This window comes from Chionomys nivalis, chromosome 22 (genome assembly GCF_950005125.1).
Source record: "Chionomys nivalis chromosome 22, mChiNiv1.1, whole genome shotgun sequence".
NCBI lineage: Eukaryota > Metazoa > Chordata > Mammalia > Rodentia > Cricetidae > Chionomys > Chionomys nivalis.
This window is the reverse complement of record NC_080107.1, coordinates 13,695,211-13,708,527: the sequence shown is the minus strand read 5'-3', so window position 1 is coordinate 13,708,527 and position 13,317 is coordinate 13,695,211. Positions and strand designations below refer to the sequence as shown.

General features: G+C 42.8%; 1 protein-coding gene across 2 annotated transcripts in view; it reads left to right on the top strand.

Moving 5' to 3' along the window:
* The first annotated feature begins 480 nt into the window (after positions 1 to 480).
* Positions 481 to 13,317, top strand: part of Nostrin (nitric oxide synthase trafficking) — a 50,587-nt gene continuing 37,750 nt past the window's right edge. The window contains exons 1-2 of one of the 2 annotated variants that reach the window (XM_057755220.1): positions 481 to 582; positions 9,315 to 9,400. In XM_057755220.1, the coding sequence (XP_057611203.1) occupies positions 556 to 582; positions 9,315 to 9,400 (113 nt within the window). In that variant the 5' untranslated portion in view covers positions 481 to 555. The remainder of the gene's footprint in view (positions 583 to 9,314; positions 9,401 to 13,317) is intronic. The other variant, XM_057755221.1, reaches the window with a different exon arrangement.

The following is a 13,317-nucleotide window of genomic DNA, read 5'->3' as shown; positions in this document are numbered from 1 at the left end:
GTTGATAAAAACATTATTTACAGCCCCGTCTGGATCCCAGTAGGATGCTATATACTCACTCTAACCTTTTCCCATCATCTGGAGAATGAAAGGCAGCTATGGCTTTCACTTTTCTCCTATCCAGCATGTATAGTTCCCAAAAGTCAGAGCAGCATAAAACACAGAAACTATAAGCCATGACTGGACCAGAAGGCTGGAAAAATGTGAGCTCCCACCAACATTTTGGATGTTCAGATCACGGGGGAATACCACATAGCTTCTGGGCTTCTTCTCAAGGCAACACCCAGGGCCTCAGTGTCCTGCCCTGTGAGTGTTTGCTGAACTGGTTCTCACCATCTCCCAAAAGCTCTTTTGACCCCGAGCTGTGCTTTGCTTTTTCAGGAAACAAACTGGATGAAAGTCCAGGGCTGGAACTTCCTCCTTGGTGTGTTTGAGAAGGACTGACGTACTCTAAGCCCTTTGAATCCCGGAAGTCCAGAACACACCCAATCTGATTGATTGCAACGTCCAGAATGCTGTAGTATAGCTAAAAGACAAAGCAAAGAGCATTTCGACATGAGGGACCCACTGACGGATTGCTCGGTGAGTAGACCAGTGTGGTGTGTGTGTGTGTGTGTGTGTGTGTGTGTGTGTGTGTGTGTGTGTGTAATGGCAGAGAAATTTGAGACAATCAGAAACTAGGCATGTTTAGATGTTGGCTAAGATACAAAAAAATCTGTAGTTTTTCTTCAGTTAAGTTTAAAATAGAGCTTTCTCAAAAAAGTGACAGTCATAGCTGTCTCTCATTCTCAAATTGATGGGGAAAGGTTTGGATGAGTGTATCGCATCTGAGTCTGATTCAGACGGGGCTGTTTGAGAAGTAGCATTAAGGCACACACTAACAGTGTCAACATCGTGTATTGACCAGATATGGAGTACACAGACTATCTATAGTGCATTTTAGCTTAGAGATCAAATCAAGGAAGGAGGTATTGCCTCCCCGTCCCTCATCCCAACCCACTTTTTAATCCAACAGTTTAAGAGTTGTTATCCTAAGCCCTACAGGACACAGAACAGACACCCTTTCTGTCAGCCTGGTAGACAGTTCACCACTGTGCTTGCTCCAGTCCTGAGAGTTTTCTCCCAAATACAAAATTGATCAAAAGTCCAAAGACACAGCAAGGTCATCAGCAGTAGTGGCAGAGATTTGACGTAGGAGACAGGATGCAATAGGAATAAAGGGAAGATATATTTATCTCAAAACCAAAGTAATCGAGAAATTTCAAATGTCTTACCCCAGCAAGCATCGTTAGGAAGCTGAATTTGGTGAATTCAGAAGCCAAGAATTGTAGTCATTGTAAATCAATGTAGTCATTCAAATATTTTACTAAAAACAAGCCTGTGGACAGGCGAAGGAGGTCTGAAAAGAAACCTTAAGAGAGGGTTGCTGCCTCCTGCCTTCCTTTCTTCCTTTTGTTTAACCAAAGGGTGTCAACCAAAGGGTGAGGAGAGCATGGGCTTGGGAGAGAGAGAGAGAGAGAGAGAGAGAGAGAGAGAGAGAGAGAGAGAGAGAGAAAACGGTAGCTGCTATTATGCTAATTGAGTTCAAGAATCACGTGACTGGTGAGGCAACCGCCTAACTGTCTAGTAGATTGTAGCACCAGCCTCAGGGAGCATGAGAAATGTACTTAATGACGAAACATCCAACACTGTGCTTGCATGATGATACTGAGTGACCCGCCCCCCACTGTACCCCATTCTCAGTCTCCTCTGTATTGGTGGTTAAAGATAATCTTCTAAGGAAATCCATTCTTCTTTCTCTGAATTTGCTCCCTATGACATTTTTAAATCTTCTCCTGTCTCACTATGGATGTCTGGTGATGTTTTTCCCTGGTACTGGGTGGTAAGGTGGGGCAGGGATGGGATACATTGATGCAAAAACTGGTACTACCCATTATTTAGAAAGAAAGTCAATACGAAGATAATATAATATTTTAAAGGGAAAGAGAGGAAGGAAAGAGCACTAAGTTTTTAAAAGAGAAAAGGAAGAAAGAAGGAAAGAAAGAAAGAAAGAAAGAAAGAAAGAAAGAAGGAAAGAAAGAAAGAAAGATTAAATGTCTACCACTTTTTTTTTTTTTGTAGGTAGTAAAACTTATCTTCAAGTCAGCATTAGGGCAAATGTTTTCTTTTAAGCAGCCCCCAAGGCAGCCTACCCCTCACCTCTGTGGCAGTTCAGAGCTCTACTTCCTGGGGTGCTAGGTGATGCCTTGCCCTATTCTGAGCATCCCGGAGGATGTTTGTGCTTGCCCATGACTGAAGGCGATGTCTATGGGCCCATTGCCACCAAAGGTATCCGGGAATCAAGAGGAGGCGGATATCCCTTCATCCTGAACTTCTAAACTCTCTAAAGCCACAGAGCATTTATTTATTTATTTGCAATTGTTCCATCTTTATCAAATGTTCGAGTTGACTTCCTGGTACAAGCTCGGCTTGTACTTGAGGGAACAATGCTCTACAATGGGGAACATGCTAAAATGAGGACATGGATTTCAGAGGAATGTTTTGGGAAAGAACACCCACTACCTACCAAAATATCCATTCAAAAGGCCCTAGTTTTGCACAAAGCACAATTAAACCTCCTTTTCCCCCCTTGGTTTTCGAGACAGGGTTTCTCTGTGTAGCTTCGGAACCTGTCCTAGAACTTGCTCTGTAGACCAGACTGGTCCTGAACTCACAGGCATCTGCCTGTCTCTGCCCCCCGAGTGCTGGGATTAAAAGTGTGCACCACTACCTCCTGGTTTTAAGCTGTAATTCTTAACTTGGTCCACAGCAATGGATTTGAGTATCAATCTCAGTGTGTCAAGAGCAAAGTCAAATACACAAATAAATGGGGCGAAGATCTATATTTATACGATTCTAACTAAAATGTAGAATTTTCTTCAACTTTGGGTATCCAATACCACTAACAGTATCTATGACTGTATAAACAATTAAAAGCACAGATCTTTTTTTATATAACAGTGTTATTGTAGATGTCAGAGTATTGCTTATTCTCAGCCTTATTTAGATACTTTGGTAATTCTTAAGACTTGCTATTTAGCATGTACATATAAACATCCACCCAATATCATAAGCTTAAAAATATTTTTATAAATATACATATATATCAATGTAGTTCTGTTTCTTTGGAATCCTGTGGTGTTTTCCTTTTTGCATTTGAAAATAATATTCTAAGTGAACTTTTTACTGAACTTTGAAAGCGGGTTTGGTACCAAAAAAAAAAAAACCTTGAAACTCTCATTCGGGCCATGCTTCTGTGAGAGAAAGAACCGCTACGGGGGGTGGGGGGGAGCCCCTCAACCTCCAGCAGTCAGGTCAAGTCTGCTGTCAAGTGATTGTCACTAAAAGAAGCTGGAGAGCAGCAGTTACTATGTAGGGCTTTTAAATAATCATGAGGGTGTTAGAGCTTATTTCTTAAGTTGTTTTGTTTTTGTTTTTGTTTTTTTTTAAGTTTTTTTTTTTAAGTTCTGATTTTGGAAAGGAAAAGAGTTGGCTCCAAGCCTGATGCCTGTGAGCGTCTCACTGAGACCTAAGACACAAGAAATCTTCCTCAACTCCATGAGCAAGGAAGTTGATAGCATCAAGTTCTTCCCAGAGGAAATGATTCAATCGTGTAAAAAATAAAATAAAACAAAAAATAAAGGAAAGAAAAAAATGACCACTTTCTCCCTTCCTCTTAAGAAGACTGTAGGGACCAAATGGAGCGAAAGTTTCAAACTGTCACCAAATGTTTGCATTTTAGGTACTCATAAAGAAGGCAGGTAGGATCCTGTTAGAGCATGCCTCTGGCTCCTACATCAGCCCATTCGCTTGTTCAGTCAGCTGCGAAAATAAGACCAGGCTACTCCTCATCCTGGTAACCTGGTTCACATGCCAGCCTGAGCGTCTTAGATTGCTGGCTCAACCTGGCTCACCAGCTGTGACTGGCACAGACTCCAAGGGCACCGAAGTTCATGGCTCCTGGGAACCTCTCCCCCTCTGAGAGACAGGAAAGGGCAAGTGGAGTCCGGCGTGGATAATGTGCAGTCCATAGTGGTGGTAGATTGTACTGTTTCCTTAGTACTGTTTCTTACGATTTAAGAAATCCTACCACAACGCTTCAAATACCAAACAGATCTCTAATAAATACAGGTAACGCCTTAATTTGAGGGGCAGTGTTTTGAAACAATCACCACCAGTGAGTGAGGACCCACATGAAATCAGTTGCACCAGCCTGGCACAGAAAGAGCACCAAGAAACTTATGCAGCTAAATTCAAGTCAGGCCTCACTGCTTCTTTAACTCCTAACCATCACACCATCACGAGCATCCAGGGTAATAACAGTTTTTCCTAGAACAATTAAATTTAGCCTTTTGAAGCATTCGAACCGTGTAAAGTCAGAAAGAGCAACTGGGCCAAGTTCAACAGCAGCGTTTTATAATGTTTACAGTTCAACGGCCTCGTCATGCCACACGCTGCTGGCCTAGACGACTATGCTTTGCTTTGCTGTTTGGTGGGCTATTTGTTTGCTTGCATTGTAACAGCAGCATTTAAACAACAGAATATGCTTTCAAGTGTCTATCAGAGACATTGTCCTAGCACTGGATGGGACATGCCTTTGTGTGCAAAAATGAAAAGATTTTTTTTTAAGTCTCAGAAATGTCCTAAATATCCTGGCTACAAACAGACTAATTATTTATAAAGGGAATTTAAAAAACATAATATGTTATCATGTGAATTAATGGTCCAGGGGAGAGAGAGCCTGTACAAATAAATTTATTTGCGATATAAACTCAGCATTGAGTTCTTCCCTGGGATGCAGATGTTGTGGGGCTGGGATCTATGGGTAGGAAAAGACAGTTCAAATTACTTTCCACATGTCTTTCACCAGAACGAATCCTTTTTTGCGTCTTGATAATATTAGGAAGCCATTGATGCCTCTCGAACCAACATGTCAGCTCTCTGAGTAAGTGTAGTTTGATTATATTGATTAGCTATATGCAGACATTTGGTTCCAATGGATCGTCTAGCTGATTTAATTATCTGACATTTCTAATCACAAGTCTGTCCATAGTCTAATGAGGTCATCTTTAGCTCTTTGAGTCTTAACTCTAAGTAAGAGATTGGGCTTCTGTGCTTTTCATAGTGTGTCCCATGGGACCTCTTCAAAGTCACCTCTGATGAGTGGAAGTGTGTGGGAAGGGGAAGTAGAGCAGAAGCAGAGGAGCCAAAGTCAAGGTGATGAGATTTCACTGCCTCTGAGCAGAAACAGTGAGGTTTTCTGATCACACACACACACACGAGTAGATAATCATAGGATCTTCTTTAACATTTAGGGAAGTCTACTTTAACTTTTTTTGTGTGTTTATGTTCAACTTTGAATAAATGGTACACAGTAAAAAGTCCAAGACCATTGGCTCTAAATAAAAAATTAAGCTGAGTAAATAGAAATAGTCTTAGCATCTCTTTTATTTATAGACATCACCTTTATCTTAGTCTGGATCAGGCTTTGCGGAGTTTCCAGCACATTGGACATAAGGTCAAAGATAAAGATTCTATCCCATGTTGTTATAAACAGAATATCCTTCTTTATCTGATCATTAAATTAAGAACAATATGATGTATTGCCTGGACACAATGGAACACAGGAAATGGTTTGCTTGAGGCGCGGATCCCTCCAACCTATGATCTGACCAGAGTGGCTGAGGCAGCAGAACCACTGGCCATTTCTCTGTCTGGAAGAACTTTGTCCATTTACCACTTGTTCCAATACAAATACTTTCTATGAAAAAAAAATATGGTGAATTAGTCATCTCCCAAGTCCTACAGCCGATAACTCAAGGGCAACAGAAACCGTAGCTGTGCTTTACTTGAGAAACCTCTTTCCTTACAAGTTGAGTAGGGGACTAGAGAAATGGCTCAGGAAAAGGCCCTGGCTGCTCTTCCAGAGGACCTGGGTTCAATCCCCATAACCTTCATGGTAGCAAGAATAATAAAAACCCAGAGACTGATATAGGGATTATAGCTGCAGGTGAGAGAAGCAGATTAATAAACCACTAGAGAGACCTTATTACCCCTACCGAAGCTCAGCCTGGAGGGTAAATTCTCAGACTGCCTAGACTGCACTGTGTTTCCCCAAAACGCAGGCTCCACACCCCAGTGCTTGTCCCCTCCTCTTTATATTCCTCCCTCCGCCCAGTCATACTGCTTCTGTCTCTACCTCCCTCGTGTTAGGATTAAAGGTGTGTGACTCCCAAACACTGGGATCAAAGGTGTGAGCCATCACCACCTGGATCTGTTTCTGGATCGACTTTATGTAGCCTAGGGTAGCCGTGAACTCACAGAGATCCTTCTGCTTCTGTCTCCTGAGTCCTGGGATTAGAGGTGTGTGCCACCACTGCTGGCCTCTAGTGGCTTAGCTTTGTGCTATGATCTTTAGGCAAGCATGTTTATTAAGATACAAATAAAATATCACTACACACAACTTCTGGAACTCCTGTTCCCCAGACTCTGATGCCCTATTCGGACCTCCATAGTCCAGGTGTGCACATAGTGCGTGTTTGAAGGCCAAACATTCATACATTTAAAATAACACACTAAATAAATCTCAGGAAAAAAAACTAAGTTGAGATGAAGCTTGTAAGGGACAAAGATGACAGATAATCTGCTTTGCCACACAGCTCCATTGCTGGACCTGAGGACAATGAGGTATTAACCCCTAAGAATGTCCTGGCCTCCCAAAGCTTTTCCCAAGAAGACAATGTAAAAGATGTCGTACAGGGTTTTGAAGGCCTAAGACATCAAAAACTGCAGTGACCCCCAAGAGTCCAAGGTATAGAAACTTGTTCTGTGACTTTCTTATTCAGAGTAACGATGGGGAAGCCATTCTTCCCATGCTTCCACAGTCTCCTATTCTCACCGCAAGGCTGCCTGGGAAGGCTGTCCTCAGGTGATGGAATCTGATGCGTCCATTCCTTTCTTTGTCTTTATTCCCTTATACAATACATTCCCACTGCAACCTCCTTCCCCTTCCTCCTCCCAGTTGTCCCCACCTTTTATCTCCCCACAGATCCACTGGTTCCCCATCTGCCTTCAGAAAAGAGCAGGTCTCCTAATTATATTAACTGAACATGGCATAACAAGATGCAGTAACACTAGGCACACACGCTCACATCAAGGCTGGACGAGGCAACGCAGTAGGAAAAGGGTTCCATGAGCAGGCAAGACTGTCAGAGACACCCCCACTCCCAATGTCAGGAGTCCCGCAAAAACCCCAAACTAAACAACCACAGCATGTATGCAGAGGACCTAGCATAGACCCATTAGACCCCAAGATTGCTGCTTCAGGCTCTGTGAGCCCCTGTGAGCCCTGCTTAGATGATTTCATGGGCTGTGTTCTCTTGGTTTACTTTCCCAACTCTTGCTCCTATAATCCTTCCTCTCCCTCTTCTGTGTCTTCTGAGTACCCCAAGCTCGGCCGACTGTTTGGCTGTGGGTCTCTGCATCTGCTCTCATCAGCTGATGGGGGCAGCTGATGACTATTGGGCAACACACCTAGCTGTGAGAATGGCAGACTATCATTAAGAAACATTTCATTGACTTCTGGGGGGGGGGGGGATCGGCACTGTTGGTTCCACCCTAGATTATCTTTGCTTGAGAGCAGAAAACCCCACTCTGCAAGGAAGCAGCCAAATCTAGCTTGCCCGAGGACCCTGGGTTCCTTGTGGGGCCTCTGTTTCTGCTTTGCTATAAGCAGACAGGAAAAATGATAAGAATATACAGCTTAATCCCAGGAGCTATTTCTAAATAAATCAAATAAAAGAGCTGCAGGTCCTATGGAGAACTTTTTAAGTTTTATTGGCATGAACTAAGATTTAAACAGATGAAAAGACTTTCACTGTGTTCTTGGATGGGAAATCTAGATACCATTTTAAAATGTTAATTTCTTCTAATTCATATAAACACACATATAATACGGTTTTGATTAGGATTCTGACAGGGGTGTAAAAAAACCTCCAAAATCTCGTAATTAGATAAATATTCATATGGAAGAATAAATGTCCAAGAATAACCAAAGAAATTATGAAAATGAGAAAACAGTTGCTCAGAAAAAGCAAATTAGAAGTTTGATGTCTTTGTAATTTAGATGAGTGTGTAGGTATGTGTCATTACTTCCTACATGACCATGATCTTTGTGAAACATAAAATGCTCCCTAATTTACAGAAAGCTAAGTGCATTTGAGTTAGAATTTCTTCTTCTTCTTCTTCTTCTTCTTCTTCTTCTTCTTCTTCTTCTTCTTCTTCTTCTTCTTCTTCTTCTTCTTCTTCTGATTTTGTAGTTTTGTTAAAATATAATAAGACATCTTAGGGATGGAACCCGAACTTAAATATGAAATTCATTTATATTCCCCATAACTCTATACGCAAAGCCTGGAGATGATCTCACACAAGATTTTATTCATGCCTGTGTTTTGACTGAGACTCATCATTTAAATCAAGTGTGAAAATTTCTGTTTATAGCATTAAATCAGAACTCAAAAAGTTTTGGCTCTTTAAGTGTTTTCAGTTTCCATTTCAGATTCTTTTAGACAACTTGTACTGTGGGCTTGTCGTGTGCATAGGTCGGGGGAACAACATTGTGGTGATGTGGTGTACTGTGGAGTATGCTTTTAGCCGTCCCACACCAGAAAACCAAATTCCAAAACTAGATTCTGTTGGGTTGCTTGTATCTGACCTAGGACAGTGTGTGGTCTGAATGAGAATGGCCCCATAGGCTCCTGTATTTCAATGTTTGTTTCCCAGCTGGTGAAGTATTTAAGGGGTAGGAAATGTGGCCCTGTTGGAGGTGTGTTATTAGGAGTAAGTTTCGAGGTTTCTCTCTCTCCCTCCTGCTTGTGAGCTTAAGCTCAGCTTCTGTTCCAGGGCCATGCCTGCCTGCCTCCTGCCATGCTTCCCACCATGATGGTCAGGGATTCACCCTCTGAAACACTAAGCAAGTTTCCAATTAAGTGATTTCTTCTCTAAGTAGTTTTGGGCATGTATTTCTTCACAGCAATAGAACAGTAACTGAGATAGATAGAAACAACAGGCCAGCTTCAGTTTTGGAAAAATATGCCTGGAGTTTTTTCATAGCCAGTCAGAGGAGACTTAATGTTTAGTTAAGAAGTCATCCCAAACTGTGTGCGCCCCCCCAGCCACACAGTCCTCTACGGTGGCAGTCATCACGACAGCAGCGCTCTGAATTATGGGTATGCTATCTATGGAGGTGCTCATAATTTTCCTCTCATTTTTTCCAGTACAATAAAGTATACAAGAGCCTGAAGGAGTTGGCTCAAAATGGAGAGAATTTCTGCAAGCAGATCACATCCGTCCTTCAGCAAAGGTACAAAATGTGCATTTGCCACAAGCAATCCTTCCTCTGCCGTCGCAGCTAGTGACATGTCTGGAGGGGCGATTAGAAGCTGCGCCGCTTTCCAGAGCACAGTGTTAAATTTGGTGCTGGAGAAATTGGGTTGAATCATGAGCCTGCTCCGTCACCCATTTATCACCTGGCCCCGTAACTATCAGGAAACCACACAGAGAACTGCTGCCTAGGAAGACCCAGGCAAGCCTCTAATCCTCAGACTAAGTTTAGCACGCTCCCAGGGGCCCACTCTGACATCTGATGTGTATGCCCATTATTGTACTTTTCACACTGGCCTCGATTATTCGTTTATGTTTTCTCTTATGCTACAAAGACAGAGGCTGTGTCTCACCCATTGTATGATAAGAGATTCTTAGAGCCAAGTCTTCGAACTCTTTGGTCATTTTCTAGAGAATGGATAGATGGGTGGATGGATGGATGGATGGATGGATGGATGGATGGGTGGATGGATGGGTGAATGGATGGATGGATGGATGGATGGATGGATGGATGGATGGGAAGCCTCCATTTTTAATGTTAGTATCTCCTCTTAACACCAAGTTTGACTGTGAACAAAGATGTCCATAGCACTAAAGTGAGCACAGTTAACTCAGGCAATAAAGGACAGGGAATGCACGGCTTAAAATGAAAGAACCAGAGAAAAACGTTGGCTTATAAAGGGGGCATTTAGGCTTTGACTCTACGGTAGCTATCTCTATAATAAATATTCTAAAGCTACTTTTCCAATAAAGATTGTTGCGTTTTAAAGGGAAACAGTTTCAACTTTAAAATATTGTAGCGCTGGCAACAAAGCTCTGTGATGGAGTGCTTGTGCAGCAGGTGTGAGACCATGGTTCAATCCCCGGAGCACCACGCATGTACGCACACTTTATATATGCGCCATATAGAAAAGAGATCATGAGTTAAGAGCATCCCTCATTAGCAAATCAATATCAAAAGAGCACATTAGTTTTATCAGAACAATAAATGACCAGGAGAGCTCTAAAGACGTTTTTATGAAGAAAAGTGCGAGTTTGTCAAATGGAATAAAAAAGAAAATAAAAGTTTAAGTGAGATATATTTCCATTCTAATAGTTAAGCTGCTTTGATTTTCCAAGAGAGAATAGGAGGTGGGGTAATCTAAGACAATGTTTCTTTCTATGAGAAATGATTTTTATTAGTCTCAAAGGAAATTGTTTTTAAATAAGATCAGCTAACTAGTCTATAAATGCAACTCTTTGCTTAGATAAAAGTCTCTTCTCCATTAAAAGCAGAGAGAATTATATACTGATTAGCCATGCAGGTGACTGAGATAGTGGTCAACTGGTCTGGATTATTTGGTGTCCAAGAGTTCAGAATTAGTGCCAGATAGACATCCACGAAGCCAGGAGGTGGAAATGGGCCACACTACAGGAGGCTCCAGGGTGAACTCACAGGATTTGAGAAGCCTCCGTCTCACCACTCTCTTCCGTTCTAGATGTTCAGCCTCACTTTCCTCTACAGCCAGAGCCCTGGCTTCCTCCCTGTGTTTCCCTTGGGGTCCCTTGCCAGGACCACCACCTGCCCTCTCAGTGTGTGAAAACCGCCATCTCCACATCCTCAAGGGGCAAATGTGAAACCCCTGGGCAGTAGAGCTATCTCTCTTCATGGTTTTGCTTCCTCATGGACCAGGTTTAGGATCTGAATATCTATCGGATGCTGTAGGCCAAAACTGCAACATAAGTCTGAGTCAAAAGCTGCATAGCATTAAATGCGAAGAATGGCTATAAATGCTTTAGGAAGACCTCAAATAATGCTGAAAGGCCACGAGACAGACATTTAACCTGGAAGAGCCAAATTATTTCCCTCAAACAAGATGCCACTGCTGGGGTACTTGATATTGACTGGCTCCTGGTAATTGTTCATTTGAAGTGACCCCTCCTACTTAAGATGCCAGATCCCTGGGTTGGCTCAACTGTCCAGTTATGCAGCTAGCCTGAGGGATACATATCCAGAGAACCATTTCTAGTAGACATACGTACTTTATTAATGTATGGATGTTTCCTCATGGTGTACTTTTACTCCACATTCTTATGAGTCCGTTGGCAAAGATAGATGCTGTATCATAGCCCTGGGTGGGGCCAAATGAAATGATTCAGAGGTTGCTACCTCTTCCCCCTGTTCTTGAACTGACTCCACAAAACTAGTCCACAAGGACCAGTGATTGCCGTGCACCTGGCCCAGTTCAGTTTCACTTTCCTCATTCTATGGCTTCCCTAATCCTATAGACCACAAAAGGCTGGCTCTTGTTTAAGGCAGTGGTGCTTGCCCATAATCCTAGCGCTTGGGAGACTGAGGCAGGAGGATTGCAAGGTCAAGGCCTATCCAGGCGTTGTAGTGAGGTTGTAGCTCAAGCAAAATAAAACAAAGCAAAAATAACAAACAAACAAACAAAAAACAAAACCAGAGCTGGTCAGGTGGCTGAACAGGTAAAATGCTCACCACCGAACCTAACTATCTGAACTCCATCTCCAGCATACAGTCAGAAGGAGAGAACTGATTTCTGAAAGCTGTCCTCTGACCTGCACACACACACACACACACACACACAGTGGCACACACACACACGGTGGTACACACACACACGGTGGCACACTTGAGTAAACACACACACACGTGGGGGTGGAGAAAGAAGCAACTATGAAAAGCAAAGAAAGGATATTTATTCATCGTGGCTACTTTGAGGAGAGCGAATACAAACAAGGACATCCAGTGACCCAGAAGGTCATCTCCAGGGTGACTGACGCGAGGTTGAGCTGGAAGTTTCTACTTCTGGCTAGAGGTACACATAACTAAGCATTTCTGTCAAGGCGTGGTCATGCCCACCACTGGCCCATCACTGCCTCAGCTCTAGTTATGCACTGTGGTCTAACAAACTGAATTGTCTGAACTAAAACTCTATTTCAAGGGGACAAGCACCCCTTCTGGTGGGTACCAGGGTCACAGCCTTTTCGTTTTTTCAGTCTAAGACTTTGGGAAATTTCAGTTTCTCGAGGTGCATTGTTTCAACCATTTGATAACCAAACAGAGGGGTACAATTATCTTTCCTTAAGTGTCTTCCCTCAGCTACAAGGCCAGGGCGGTTTTCTCTTAAATGTGCAGGTGCATTTCATACAAATCAATGATACATTGTATTTGCATTAGATACAGGTGGGAAAGCCTCATAAGACAAAGGCAGTAAGAGCTACAGCAGAGATGGGTGCGACTCTACACACAGACTGGAAGGAAGTTTCAGACCAGAGACCTGAGTTAAAGATGGTCTCCCACAATGAAGCACTGACCCGTGAAGAGTAGATTTACCAGAGCCAGCCCCGGAAGGCCAGGATGTGCCCACACAATGGCCCATTGAATGGATAATGTGGGGTGCTGGGACAAGGGATGCAGTAAGAAGGGGGGGGTAAGGATCATGGGGAGGGGAAAGAGAGGCAGAAGGGAAAGTCTAAATCTCCAGTTCTTTACAAAATACTATAAAGTCCAAATTTCATCCTAAAGGAGTCTCTGTAGGATCTTCAACAGGATCAAAGTCACAGCTGGATAGCAGTGGCACACACCTTTAATCCCAGCACTCGGGAAGCAGAGGTGGGTGGATCTCTGTGAGTCTGAGGTCAGCCTGGTCTACAGAGTGAGTTCCAGGATAGGCTCCAAAGCTACACGGGAAACCCTGTATCAAAAAAAAAAAAGAAAGAAAGAAAAAAAGAAACAAATAAACAAACAAAACAGCATCAAGGTCACAATAGAAAATACCTTGGAGATAACAAAGACCCAAAATATAAAAACAATCCCTATCCCTTCCTTTCCAACAAACTCGAACCCTCTGCTCAGCCAGAAATTACAGGGCTTCAGGATAGTAACCTAGG